Below are 12,006 nucleotides of genomic sequence, written 5' to 3' on the forward strand. Positions count from 1 at the left end.
TGGCTACAGGAGCACCCAGAGCCTCGTAGGAGTGGGGTGTGTGTGTCCCACAGGGCGACCCTTCTGGAGCTGGGAGTCTGGCATGGAGGACTTTGGGCTGCCAGCCCCCATGGCTTGCTATGTCTGCCGTGGAGATTAGGACCTGCTCATGAGTGAGGCATCCCTGGGGGGATTGGGTGGGACTGGCCTTGCCCTTGTCCCTGCCTGCTGTCTTGCCACAGCCCGGTGGCCACCTTAGCTTCTTCATCTGCCTTCCTGTCCACTGTGGAATTCGTTTTCTCTCCCTCCGCAGCCCCATCACCTCGGTGCTTCCATTGCAAACCTGCCAGGGTTACTGCCCTCCTCCCGGGCCACCCCCCGCTGCTGCAGCCCCTCAGGGGTGTCTCCCTCCTCTCTGTAGAGACCCGGATGCTCCTACAGGCTCCAGTCCCTGCAGACACCCTGTCTGTGCTCGGCCACCTGGCCTCCCCTCCGTCTCCTCCGCTCCCCAAGCTCTGACAGTGCAGCCCGGCCTTCCCAGCACACCTTTGCTCTCCGGCACCACCCGCAGTGCCCTGGTCTGCAGTGCCCTGGTCTGCAGTGCCCTGCTCTGCAGTCCCCTGCTCTGCAGTCCCCTGGTCTGCAGTGCCCTGGTCTGCAGTGCCCTGGTCTGCAGTCCCCTGCTCTGCAGTGCCCTGCTCTGCAGTGCCCTGGTCTGCAGTGCCCTGGTCTGCAGTCCCCTGCTCTGCAGTGCCCTGGTCTGCAGTCCCCTGCTCTGCAGTGCCCTGCTCTGCAGTGCCCTGGTCTGCAGTCCCCTGCTCTGCAGTGCCCTGCTCTGCAGTGCCCTGGTCTGCAGTCCCCTGCTCTGCGGTCCCCTGCTCTGCAGTGCCCTGCTGCATGTGTGTGGTCGTTTCAGGCTGCTTAACCTCTGTCCTGCTAGACCCTAAGCTCTGCCGAGACCCAGGCTGTCTTGCTCACACCCCAGTGCCCAGTGTGAAATGTTGGTGAGTGAATGGGTGAGAAAGCGCGCCTGCCGGCCCGTCGGAGGCCTGAGCGGCGCCCCGTCCGCAGTGGAGGAGGGCCACGAGGGCCTCACGCACTTCCTGATGAACGAGGTGATCAAGCTGCAGCAGCAGATGAAGGCCAAGGACCTGCAGCGCTGCGAGCTGCTGGCCAAGTCGCGGCAGCTGGAGGACGAGAAGAAGCAGCTGGCGCTCCTACGAGTGGAGCTGCTCACCTTCCAGGAGCGCTACTACAAGATGAAGGAGGAGCGGGACGGCTACAACGACGAGCTGGTCAAGGTCAAGGATGACAACTACAACCTGGCCATGCGCTACGCCCAGCTCAGCGAGGAGAAGAACATGGCGGTGATGCGCAGCCGAGACCTTCAGCTCGAGGTGAGCGGCTGCGGGCCGGGGACGCGCCGGGCAGGCGAGTGGGCAAGGCGGGCAGGGCGCCGGGGTCCGTTCGCCATTCGCCCCTCCGCCCTGCCACTAGATCCACTGTGCGCGTGTGCAGACAGACAAGCCCAGATCCAGCGGGCTGAGTCGAGACTCGCTCTGCGCGTGCGCGGGCAGGAGTGCGCGGACCAACACCAGCAAGACCAGGGTCCCCTCGTGCGACAGTGAGGGAAATGATGGCAGAGACGAACCTGGGGCACCTTGTGTGAGGGCATGACCCCTGGGGAGGGTCTCCCGTGTCCACACAGCACGGCGCCTGTCACTGTGGGTGTCGGTGGTGTGAGGGCATGACCCCTGGGGAGGGTCTCCCGTGTCCACGCAGCTCAGCACAGCGCCTGTCACTGTGGGTGTCGGTGTGCAGACATGACCCCTGGGGAGGGTCTCCGATGTCCTCGCAGCTCAGCACGGCGCCTGTCACTGTGGGTGTCAGGGGTGTGTGCAGACATGACCCCTGGGGAGGGTCTCCGATGTCCTCGCAGCTCAGCACGGCGCCTGTCACAGTGGGTGTCGGTGTGCAGACATGACCCCTGGGGAGGGTCTCCCGTGTCCACGCAGCTCAGCTCGGCGCCTGTCACTGTGGGTGTTGGTGTGCAGACATGACCCCTGGGGAGGGTCTCCGATGTCCTCGCAGCTCAGCACGGCGCCTGTCACTGTGGGTGTCGGTGTGCAGACATGACCCCTGGGGAGGGTCTCCTGTGTCCTCACAGCTCAGCACGGCGCCTGTCACAGTGGGTGTCGGTGTGCAGACATGACCCCTGGGGAGGGTCTCCCGTGTCCTCGCAGCTCAGCACGGCGCCTGTCACTGTGAGTGTCAGGGGTGTGTGCAGACATGACCCCTGGGGAGGGTCTCCTGTGTCCTCACAGCTCAGCACGGCGCCTGTCACAGTGGGTGTCGGTGTGCAGACATGACCCCTGGGGAGGGTCTCCCGTGTCCACGCAGCTCAGCTCGGCGCCTGTCACTGTGGGTGTTGGTGTGCAGACATGACCCCTGGGGAGGGTCTCCCGTGTCCATGCAGCTCAGCACGGCGCCTGTCACTGTGGGTGTCGGTGTGCAGACATGACCCCTGGGGAGGGTCTCCCGTGTCCACGCAGCTCAGCTCGGCGCCTGTCACTGTGGGTGTCGGTGGTGTGAGGGCATGACCCCTGGGAGGGTCTCCCGTGTCCACGCAGCTCAGCTCGGCGCCTGTCACTGTGGGTGTCGGTGTGCAGACATGACCCCTGGGGAGGGTCTCCCGTGTCCATGCAGCTCAGCACGGCGCCTGTCACTGTGGGTGTCGGTGTGCAGACATGACCCCTGGGGAGGGTCTCCCGTGTCCACGCAGCTCAGCTCGGCGCCTGTCACTGTGGGTGTTGGTGTGCAGACATGACCCCTGGGGAGGGTCTCCCGTGTCCACGCAGCTCAGCACGGCGCCTGTCACTGTGGGTGTCGGTGTGCAGACATGACCCCTGGGGAGGGTCTCCCGTGTCCACGCAGCTCAGCTCGGCGCCTGTCACTGTGGGTGTTGGTGTGCAGACATGACCCCTGGGGAGGGTCTCCCGTGTCCATGCAGCTCAGCACGGCGCCTGTCACTGTGGGTGTCGGTGTGCAGACATGACCCCTGGGGAGGGTCTCCCGTGTCCACGCAGCTCAGCTCGGCGCCTGTCACTGTGGGTGTCGGTGGTGTGAGGGCATGACCCCTGGGAGGGTCTCCCGTGTCCACGCAGCTCAGCTCGGCGCCTGTCACTGTGGGTGTCGGTGTGCAGACATGACCCCTGGGGAGGGTCTCCCGTGTCCATGCAGCTCAGCACGGCGCCTGTCACTGTGGGTGTCGGTGTGCAGACATGACCCCTGGGGAGGGTCTCCCGTGTCCACGCAGCTCAGCTCGGCGCCTGTCACTGTGGGTGTTGGTGTGCAGACATGACCCCTGGGGAGGGTCTCCCGTGTCCACGCAGCTCAGCACGGCGCCTGTCACTGTGGGTGTTGGTGTGCAGACATGACCCCTGGGGAGGGTCTCCCGTGTCCACGCAGCTCAGCTCAGCGCCTGTCACTGTGGGTGTCGGTGTGCAGACATGACCCCTGGGGAGGGTCTCCCGTGTCCACGCAGCACGGCGCCTGTCACCGTGTCAGTGAGTAACCCATCTTTGTTGGCATGCCGGAGCTGGCCTCTTGGACAGGGAGAGGGAGGGACAGTCAGCGCCCTTCATCCCTGCTTCTCCCTGAGACCACGGCCACCAGGCTCTTGCCCAAGGATGCGGACTCAAGACGAAGGCTCCCACGATCGAGCTTGCATTGTCTTCAGAAACCCAGGCTCGAGCGAGGGCTGTGGGAGGAGACAGCGAGGGGCTGCCTTGAGCAGGCTGGCCGGGAGCCGTGGGCAGGGGGCTCACTGGGCAGGGCGGCCAGCGGGGCTAGAGCTGAGTGAGCAGATGGCATGGAGGGAGGCAGGCAAGCTGGCCAGGGCCCGGACGACCGGACAAGGGGCCTGCTGAGAACGTTGGGATTTATTCTGGTTATAATGGGAAGGCACTGGAGGATTGAGAGCTGGAGTGTGACAACCGATTTACGGCTTAGAAGGATCACTCCGGCTGCTGGGTGGAAAATAGACTCTCGGAATATTTATGAGCACCTGCCGCGTGTAAGGCTTTGTACTAAACACTGCAGGGGACGGAGATAAATAAGTCACTCACAGTTTAGTGGAACAGACGGGTCCGTCAGCCGTCCACGAGAATCCGGACGACCGGAGTCGGTGGCACCGTGGACAGTGGAGTGTTAGGACATGAGTGTCCGAGGTTGGTGTTTAGTCTAGTGGTTAGACCAGCCGGGACAGTCCCAGCCCACTGCAGTCCCAGCCCGCTCTGCAGCAGGGGATGGTCCTGCCGTCCCTGAGAAGGGCCCCTTATTGAGCTCCACGCTCCCAAGCATGGCAGGCACTTAGCGTCTCCCTCCCCCTCCTTCCCTCTTCCTCTCTCTATTCAATTCCTTAATTACCTCATTTTAAATAGAGCGTGGGCTTTTAAGTCCTGCAGGTTTGGGATCCAGTTCTGGCTTCTGGCTGTACCACTTGTCTGGCATTGGGCTGTGGGCTCTCATTTGTGAGGTGTTGTTCTCAACGTGCCAGGCCCTGGCCGCTGTGAGTCACTGCACAGAGTGGGCAGCCTGGTGAGCCCTCTGCAGCTCCAGCCTTCCATGCCCACGCCTGCAGGACCGGAGATCTGAGCCTGCACGCGATGCAGAGGACGTGTCATGAGGGAGTTGGCTTCTGGTCTGGCTTACGCAGTATTGGGGAATGTGAGCCTGTGGCAGGGCCCCTGCTGACTCTCCCTCCACTTCCACTGTGCGGCCTCCCTGTAGACTTAGCTGCAGTGACCAGATGTGTTCAGACTCACAGCTGAGTTCCTGGGGCATTTTTCAGCTTGTGTCACTTCTGGTGTGTCTTCCTCATGGGCTCAGGTCTTTGGGGTGTGGCAGCAAGCTTTGCTTGCCAGTGCTGCCACCCTCTGTCTGCCAAAGTAGCCAGGACTGGCCTCTCCATGGGCCTTCGTCTCACCTGTGCTTCCTCACCGCTTGAGTGCCACCCTGGCCGTATAGGTCTTGAGCTCATCTCGTGGGTGGGGGGGGGAGCGGCTTACCAAGGCCGGGTGGCAAGGAGAAGCAGCCGGGCACCATCACAAAAGACATCTGCTGCAGCCCGCAGGTCTGGGCAGCTCTGACAGCCCCCAGGTCTGGGCAGCTCTGACAAGGGGAGCTGAGGACAGCAGGAAGCTGCTTTTGGGCCTCGAGCCCAAGGGGTCACAGGCTAGCCAGGTGGGCTCCATTGGTTGTTGGCAAAGGTGTTTGTGCAAATCTCAAATGAAACCCAAGGGGACAAAACCTGCACCAGACATTCCTCCCCTGGCCCCTCCCAGCCTCTTTGTTGGCCCCAGGACTGTCAGAGGAGCAGCAGCCTGCACAGCCTGGGCATCTGCTGTCCTCACCCACAGCCGCTCCACCCGCGAGAGCCCCAAGAGAAGGGTGGGAGGCAGGCAGCCCGTTAGAGCCAGTCAAGATTACCAGTGCCAACTCCATGAGCAAGGGGTGCTTTTGTTTCCACGGGGCAGCAGGCTGTGGGCCCGGGGGGACTGGGGTGAGGCCAGCCCCGTGCCCCAGCTAGGCTGTGCACCAGGTGAGGCCAGCTCCGTGCCCCAGCTAGGCTGTGCGCCAGGTGAGGCCAGCCCCGTGCCCCAGCTAGGCTGTGCGCCAGGTGAGGCCAGCCCCGTGCCCCAGCCACACCCTGGCCTTTCAGATCGACCAGCTGAAGCACCGGTTGAACAAGATGGAGGAGGAGTGCAAGCTGGAGAGGAACCAGTCGCTGAAGCTCAAGAATGACATCGAGAATCGGCCCAAGAAGGAGCAGGTGTTAGAGCTGGAGCGCGAGAACGAGATGCTCAAGACCAAGATCCAGGAGCTGCAGTCCATCATTCAGGTGAGGGCGGGGGCGCGCGGGGGAGGGCGCGCGCGGGGGAGGGCGCGCGCGGGGGCGGGCGCGCGGGGGAGGGCGGGCTGCACGCGGGGGAGGGCGCGCATGGCACACGGGAGAGGGTGCACGAAGGGGAGGGTGCACGCAGGGGAGGGCGGGCTGCACACGGGGGAGGGCGCGCATGGCACACGGGGGAGGGTGCACACAGGGGAGGGCGCGCGCGGGGGAGGGCGGGCTGCACACAGGGGAGGGCGCGCATGGCACACGGGGGAGGGTGCACGCAGGGGAGGGTGCACGCAGGGGAGGGCGGGCTGCACACGGGGGAGGGCGCGCATGGCACACGGGGGAGGGTGCACGCAGGGGAGGGCGGGCTGCACACGGGGGAGGGCGCGCATGGCACACGGGGGAGGGTGCACGCAGGGGAGGGCGGGCTGCACACAGGGGAGGGCGCACATGGCACACGGGGGAGGGTGCACGCAGGGGAGGGCGGGCTGCACGCGGGGGAGGGCGCACGCGGGGGAGGGAGGATGCGGGGAGGGCGGGCTGCACACAGGGGAGGGCGCGCATGGCACACGGGGGAGGGTGCACGCAGGGGAGGGCGGGCTGCACGCGGGGGAGGGAGGATGCGGGGAGGGCGGGCTGCACACGGGGGAGGGTGCGCATGGCACACGGGGGAGGGTGCACGCAGGGGAGGGCGGGCTGCACGCGGGGGAGGGAGGATGCGGGGAGGGCGGGCTGCACACAGGGGAGGGCGCACATGGCACACGGGGGAGGGTGCACGCAGGGGAGGGCGGGCTACACACGTGGGAGGGTGCACGCAGGGGTTAAGCCAAAGGCAGTGTGTGTGCAACGCCAAGCGAGTAGGGTTGGAGTTTGGGGAGCAGGCCCATGTTTCCGGGGCCATAATCTTCCTTCAAAGCGGAATCAGTGCCCCAGCCCTGTACGCAGGGAGCGGGCTTCTTGGAAATCCCCTTACCCTAGAAGATTCCAGCAGCCTTGAATTCTAAATCTGCAGTTTCTTCCAACCTCACGTGCCCTCTAGCGTTCACCAGCGTCCCGTGAGTCCAGAGGAGACGGGGCCAAGGAGTAAAGTTCCACAACACATACATGTGTCTGCAGGGATAGAAATCTGTGCTTCCCCCCACACACATGCTCCAAGTCACTGCCCAGGACGGGCTGCGAGCTGGGGACGAACCCTGTGTCCTCAGAGCCAATGATGCCTGCTTTCAGAAGGCCAACCAGCCTTCCTTTTGTCACCTGTGCAAGCTCAGCAATGCAGCCGCTGCCTCTCTGGGCTCTGATCAGGGCTGGGGTCTGTCGCTGGCTCTTCCGTCTCCCACCCTTCTGGGGCCGGCTTGCTCCAGCCCCTCCCCACCCTTCACTCCTGCACACCGATCCAGGCCGGGAAGCGCAGCCTGCCGGACTCCGACAAGGCCATCCTGGACATCCTGGAACACGACCGGAAGGAGGCCCTGGAGGACCGACAGGAGCTGGTCAACAAGATCTACAACCTGCAGGAGGAGGTCCGCCAGGCGGAGGAGCTGCGAGACAAGGTGGGAGCCCCCAGCGCTGTGCAGCGCAGCCTTGCCCTGGCAGGACCCCAGCCCTCCGGTGCCCCCAGGCACAATCCTCCGCCAGTTCACACATGTGCCCCTGCCGCAGGCAGCTGGCTGTCAGAAGGGCAGGCTGTGTCCTGATCCTGTCCCAGGAACGGGCAAGCCCGCTGCACCAGCCAGCCACGCCGGGAAGCGGCTTGACCTGTGTGTTGGCGGACGCACGCCCTGATGTCCCTCTGTCGCCCGCAGTACCTGGAGGAGAGGGAAGACCTGGAACTCAAATGCTCGACCCTGGGGAAGGACTGTGACATGTACAAGCACCGCATGAACACGGTCATGCTGCAGCTGGAGGAGGTGGAACGCGAGCGGGACCAGGTACACAGCCCCCGGGAAGCCCGCGACCCCTCGGGGCAGCAGTGCTGTGACCAGAACAGCATCCCCAGTGACACGGGTCTCACAGCCCCAGCGGTGAATTCCATCCCAGAAGTCTGCCAGAGTAACAGTGTGCCGGGTATCGTGGGGCCCGGTGCTGGGCCCTAACAGCTCGAGCTCACGTCACAGAGCCTGAATCCCCCCATGCTAGGCCCCCAGTTTGACTGGCTGCACTGGCTGCCTCAGTGTCCACATGTGACATGAGCGTAAGTACAGCAGACATGACTTCCCAGGGATGCTGCAAGAGGCCATGGGACAGAGACAGGAAGAGTAAGCCTCGTCAGATGCCCCCAAGAGCCAGGAGCCAGGACCTCCATCTGGGTCTCCCACATGGGCACAAGCCAGGACCTCCATCCGGGTCTCCCACATGGGCATGAGCCAGGACCTCCATCTGGGTCTCCCACTTGAGGGGCAGGGACCGGGTCCTCCATCTGGGTCTCCGACATGGGGAGCAGGGAATGGGGGGCAGGGACCAGGACCTCCATCTGGGTCTCCGACATAGGGAGCAGGGAATGGGGGGCAGGGACCAGGACCTCCATCTGGGTCTCCGACATAGGGGGCAGGGGCCAGGTCCTCTACCTGGGTCTCCCACTTGAGGGGCAGGGACCAGGTCCTCCATCTGGGTCTCCAACATAGGAGGCAGGGGCCAGGTCCTCCATCTAGGTCTCCCACTTGAGGGGCAGGGACCAGGTCCTCCATCTGGGTCTCCCACACAGGAGGCAGGGACCAGGTCCTCCATCTGGGTCTCCCACACGGGAGGCAGGGACCAGGTCCTCCATCTGGGTCTCCGACATAGGGGGCAGGGACCAGGTCCTCTACCTGGGTTTCCCACATGGGGTACACGAGCCAGGTCCTCCATCTGGGTCTCCCACACGGGAGGCAGGGACCAGGTCCTCCATCTGGGTCTCCCACACGGGAGGCAGGGACCAGGTCCTCCATCTGGGTCTCCCACACGGGAGGCAGGGACCAGGTCCTCCATCTGGGTCTCCGACATAGGGGGCAGGGACCAGGTCCTCCATCTAGGTCTCCCACATGGGAGGCAGGGACCAGGTCCTCCATCTGGGTCTCCCACACGGGAGGCAGGGACCAGGTCCTCCATCTGGGTCTCCGACATAGGGGGCAGGGACCAGGTCCTCCATCTAGGTCTCCCACATGGGAGGCAGGGACCAGGTCCTCTACCTGGGTCTCCCACATGGAGGACAGGGACCTAGTTACCTAGCCATCATCTACTGCTTCCTCAAAGATGTGTATCAGCTGGAAGTTAGAACAGGAGGTGAAGCCAGGGCTCGAACCCAGGCCTTCCACTCTGGGCAACAAGTGTCTCAGCCCCCACATCAGAGCTCTCAGCACACTGCATGGCAGGCTGCACAGGCTGCCCGAGGGAGACAAGCCTGGGAGCTGGGTCAGGAAGCCAGCAGCAGCCGCTGGGGCTAGCAGCAGGGTGGGTGGGAGGTGACCGGTGTCTCTGGGTTTGGGGTGAGCACCCAAGCAGGCCTAGCCCTGCTTCTCCTACAGGCCTTCCATTCCCGCGACGAAGCACAGAGCCAGTACTCCCAGTGCCTGATCGAGAAGGACAAATACAGGAAGCAGATCCGCGAGCTGGAGGAGAAGAATGACGAGATGCGGATTGAGATGGTGCGGCGGGAAGCCTGCATCGTGAACCTGGAGGGCAAGCTGCGACGTCTCTCCAAGGACAGCGGCTCCCTCGACCAGGTGGGCCCGCCTGCCCCTCTCGCTCACCGGCTGCAGCTGGGCAGTGCCGGGGAGACTCGGACAACGCAGGCTCAAGTCCTGCCCCGGCCACGTTCTCCCAGGGCCTGCGGCCGACTTCATGTCCATCAGTCATCCACAGCTGGCAGTCGCCTCCCTGAGCCTCCCTCCTGGCTGCTCCCGCTGCAGCTGCCAGGGCTCAGGTGTAGACGCTGGCTTGTGGCAGTGTGAGGAAGTGTCCCCGCAGGGTCTGGGGGTGAACACCGGCTTACAGACATGTCCTGGTGCGGTCCCGGGTGTTCAAAGCCACCAGCAAGGTCCTGCTCTATTCTGTGCTGCTGTCGGAGACCCCGGGGTGGACTCCTTAGTCCAACTGGGGCATCTCAGCAGCCGTGGGCCCAGCAGGTGCCCAGCACAGATACCCATACACTGGTCCTGTGGGGCAGGTGCCCACAGCCCTTCAGCAGGGCACTTTCCTGAGGCCTCAGCTTGCAGATGGCATGGGGGCATGGTGGTATGAACACCTCCCCTGGGAGGACTCAGTACCACTGACGACGCGGAGGCACAAGGCTGAGTCCCAGGTGAGGGAGCCACAGGAGCAGGCTCCCAGCCCACCTCCTGCCTTGCCCTAACTGTGCCTTCCCTCACACTCCTGAGGGAGGCCCCACTGATGCCCAGAACGGGAACTCGGCCCTATGAGATAGGCTTCCCGGCTGTTTCCAATGCCCCACAGCGCTGCAGGCCCAGGGCAGGTCCCAGCAGCCTCTGCCTGGTCCATGCGGTGTTCATGCAGCAGCCCCCAGATCTGTGAGGTGAGGCTGTGGCCTCATGGGCACTTGGTCTGTGGTGGGCACTGGTAGTGGTTATACGGGGCTCCAGCCAAGTCACACGAAGGTGCTGTGTGGCCGGGGTCCCACCTCCTGCCCTGGCTGTCTGCTAGGAGAGACAGCACCAAGCTTGAGAAAGACAACTCAATCTTGGTGCAAAGCACTTGGCTGGATCACAAGGATTTGGTGAGGCCGTGGCTGCTCATGGCTGATTCACGAGGTTCGGTGAGGTCGTAGCCACTCGTGGCTGGTTCATGAGGTTCAGCGAGGTCGTGGCTGCTCAAGGCTGGTTCACGAGATTCGGTGAGGTTGTGGCCACTCGTGGCTGGTTCACGAGGATTTGGCGAGGTCGTGGCCACTCAGTGTCAGGGTTGTCCTTGGCACTGATGTTTGTGGCACTGTCTGCGTTTCTGGCTTAGGCACAGTCCTGGAAGTCGGACGTGCGCTGCTGGGCTGTCACACACAGGGGCGAGGCCTTGGGAAGCAGCTCCTGCACATGGAGTAAGGCCGTGAGAGCCGGCACAGGCTCACAGCACGGCCAGCCGGCCTGTGGGGAGCGCTGTCGGGCCAGAGAGACTGGCCAGTGACAGGGTCAGCTGCCACCTGCTTGCCAGCTGCATCACCAGAGGCCGTGTCTCTCTGCAGAGTCTGCCCAGGAACCTGCCAGCCACCATCATCTCCCAGAACTTTGGGGATGGCAGCCCCAGGACCAACGGGCAGGAGGCTGACGATTCTTCCACCTCGGAGGAGTCCCCCGAGGACAGCAAGTACTTCCTGCCGTACCACCCACCCCGGCGCAGGATGAACCTGAAGGGCATCCAGGTACCTGGGCGCACAGGGGCGGGCAGCCCAGGACCCTGCCGCTGGGCCTTCGCACACGCGTGCTCTCAGCAATGCCCTCCCGTGTCCGTGTGATCAGAGACGGGGACATGAAATGCTCACTTTGCAACACTCCCATCCCATGCCTATCCTGTGCTTATTCAGCAACATGTCCCATGCCATCCCTTCCACTCTGCCAAGAGCCACCTCGTATGCGCCACCCTTGTGGTTTGTCCGCGTACAACTGCAGGATCCAGGCCCAGGGAGGCGACCACATCTTGTTATCACATTAGGGAGCTAGGCAAGGCCATGTATGTGCTGGCCCAGGAGCTGTGTGTGTGTGTGTGTGTGCGCGCGCGCCAGCCCAGGTCGCCACAGCACAAGGGCCTGCTGGGATCACTCCCGTCTTGGCATGCTCAGCCCCCCCCCATGCCAAGGGCCTCCTCTGATCCCTGTCCTTGACCGTGGCCCCTCCCCTGTCTTCCAGCTGCAGAGGGCCAAATCACCCATCAGCCTGAAACACGCGACAGATTTTCAAGGTGAGCCAGAGCCTGCCTCCCGCTCGCTTGCTCGCTCGTCCGTCGCTCTCTCTTCAGGGCCCATCTGCTGCCCCACCCACCACAGTGACCCCTCTGCTGGAGACCCTGGGCTCAGCCCTGGGGTCCCACAGTGGGCATGGGGTCGGGGGGGGAGCAGTCCATCCAGATGGTGATCACATTGCATACCCGGGACATCCCTGTGGCTCCCATTTCTGAGCTCCACCCTTCCCCGGTGGTCTGCCCAGAGC

The 12,006-nt window shown here is 64.0% G+C and overlaps 1 protein-coding gene across 4 annotated transcripts in view; it reads left to right on the forward strand.

Moving 5' to 3' along the window:
- CARD11 (caspase recruitment domain family member 11) overlaps nt 1-12,006 on the forward strand; it is an 84,047-nt gene that overhangs the window by 57,488 nt on the left and 14,553 nt on the right. For all 4 annotated transcript variants that reach the window (XM_040990039.1, XM_040990038.1, XM_040990040.1 and 1 more), the window contains exons 5-11: nt 1,051-1,376; nt 5,702-5,881; nt 7,276-7,428; nt 7,681-7,806; nt 9,379-9,576; nt 11,046-11,222; nt 11,707-11,758. In XM_040990039.1, the coding sequence (XP_040845973.1) occupies nt 1,051-1,376; nt 5,702-5,881; nt 7,276-7,428; nt 7,681-7,806; nt 9,379-9,576; nt 11,046-11,222; nt 11,707-11,758 (1,212 nt within the window). The remainder of the gene's footprint in view (nt 1-1,050; nt 1,377-5,701; nt 5,882-7,275; nt 7,429-7,680; nt 7,807-9,378; nt 9,577-11,045; nt 11,223-11,706; nt 11,759-12,006) is intronic.

Source organism: Ochotona curzoniae, unplaced genomic scaffold (genome assembly GCF_017591425.1).
Source record: "Ochotona curzoniae isolate NIBS_2020 unplaced genomic scaffold, NIBS_Ocur_1.0 contig_54, whole genome shotgun sequence".
In the NCBI taxonomy this organism is placed as follows: Eukaryota; Metazoa; Chordata; class Mammalia; order Lagomorpha; family Ochotonidae; genus Ochotona; species Ochotona curzoniae.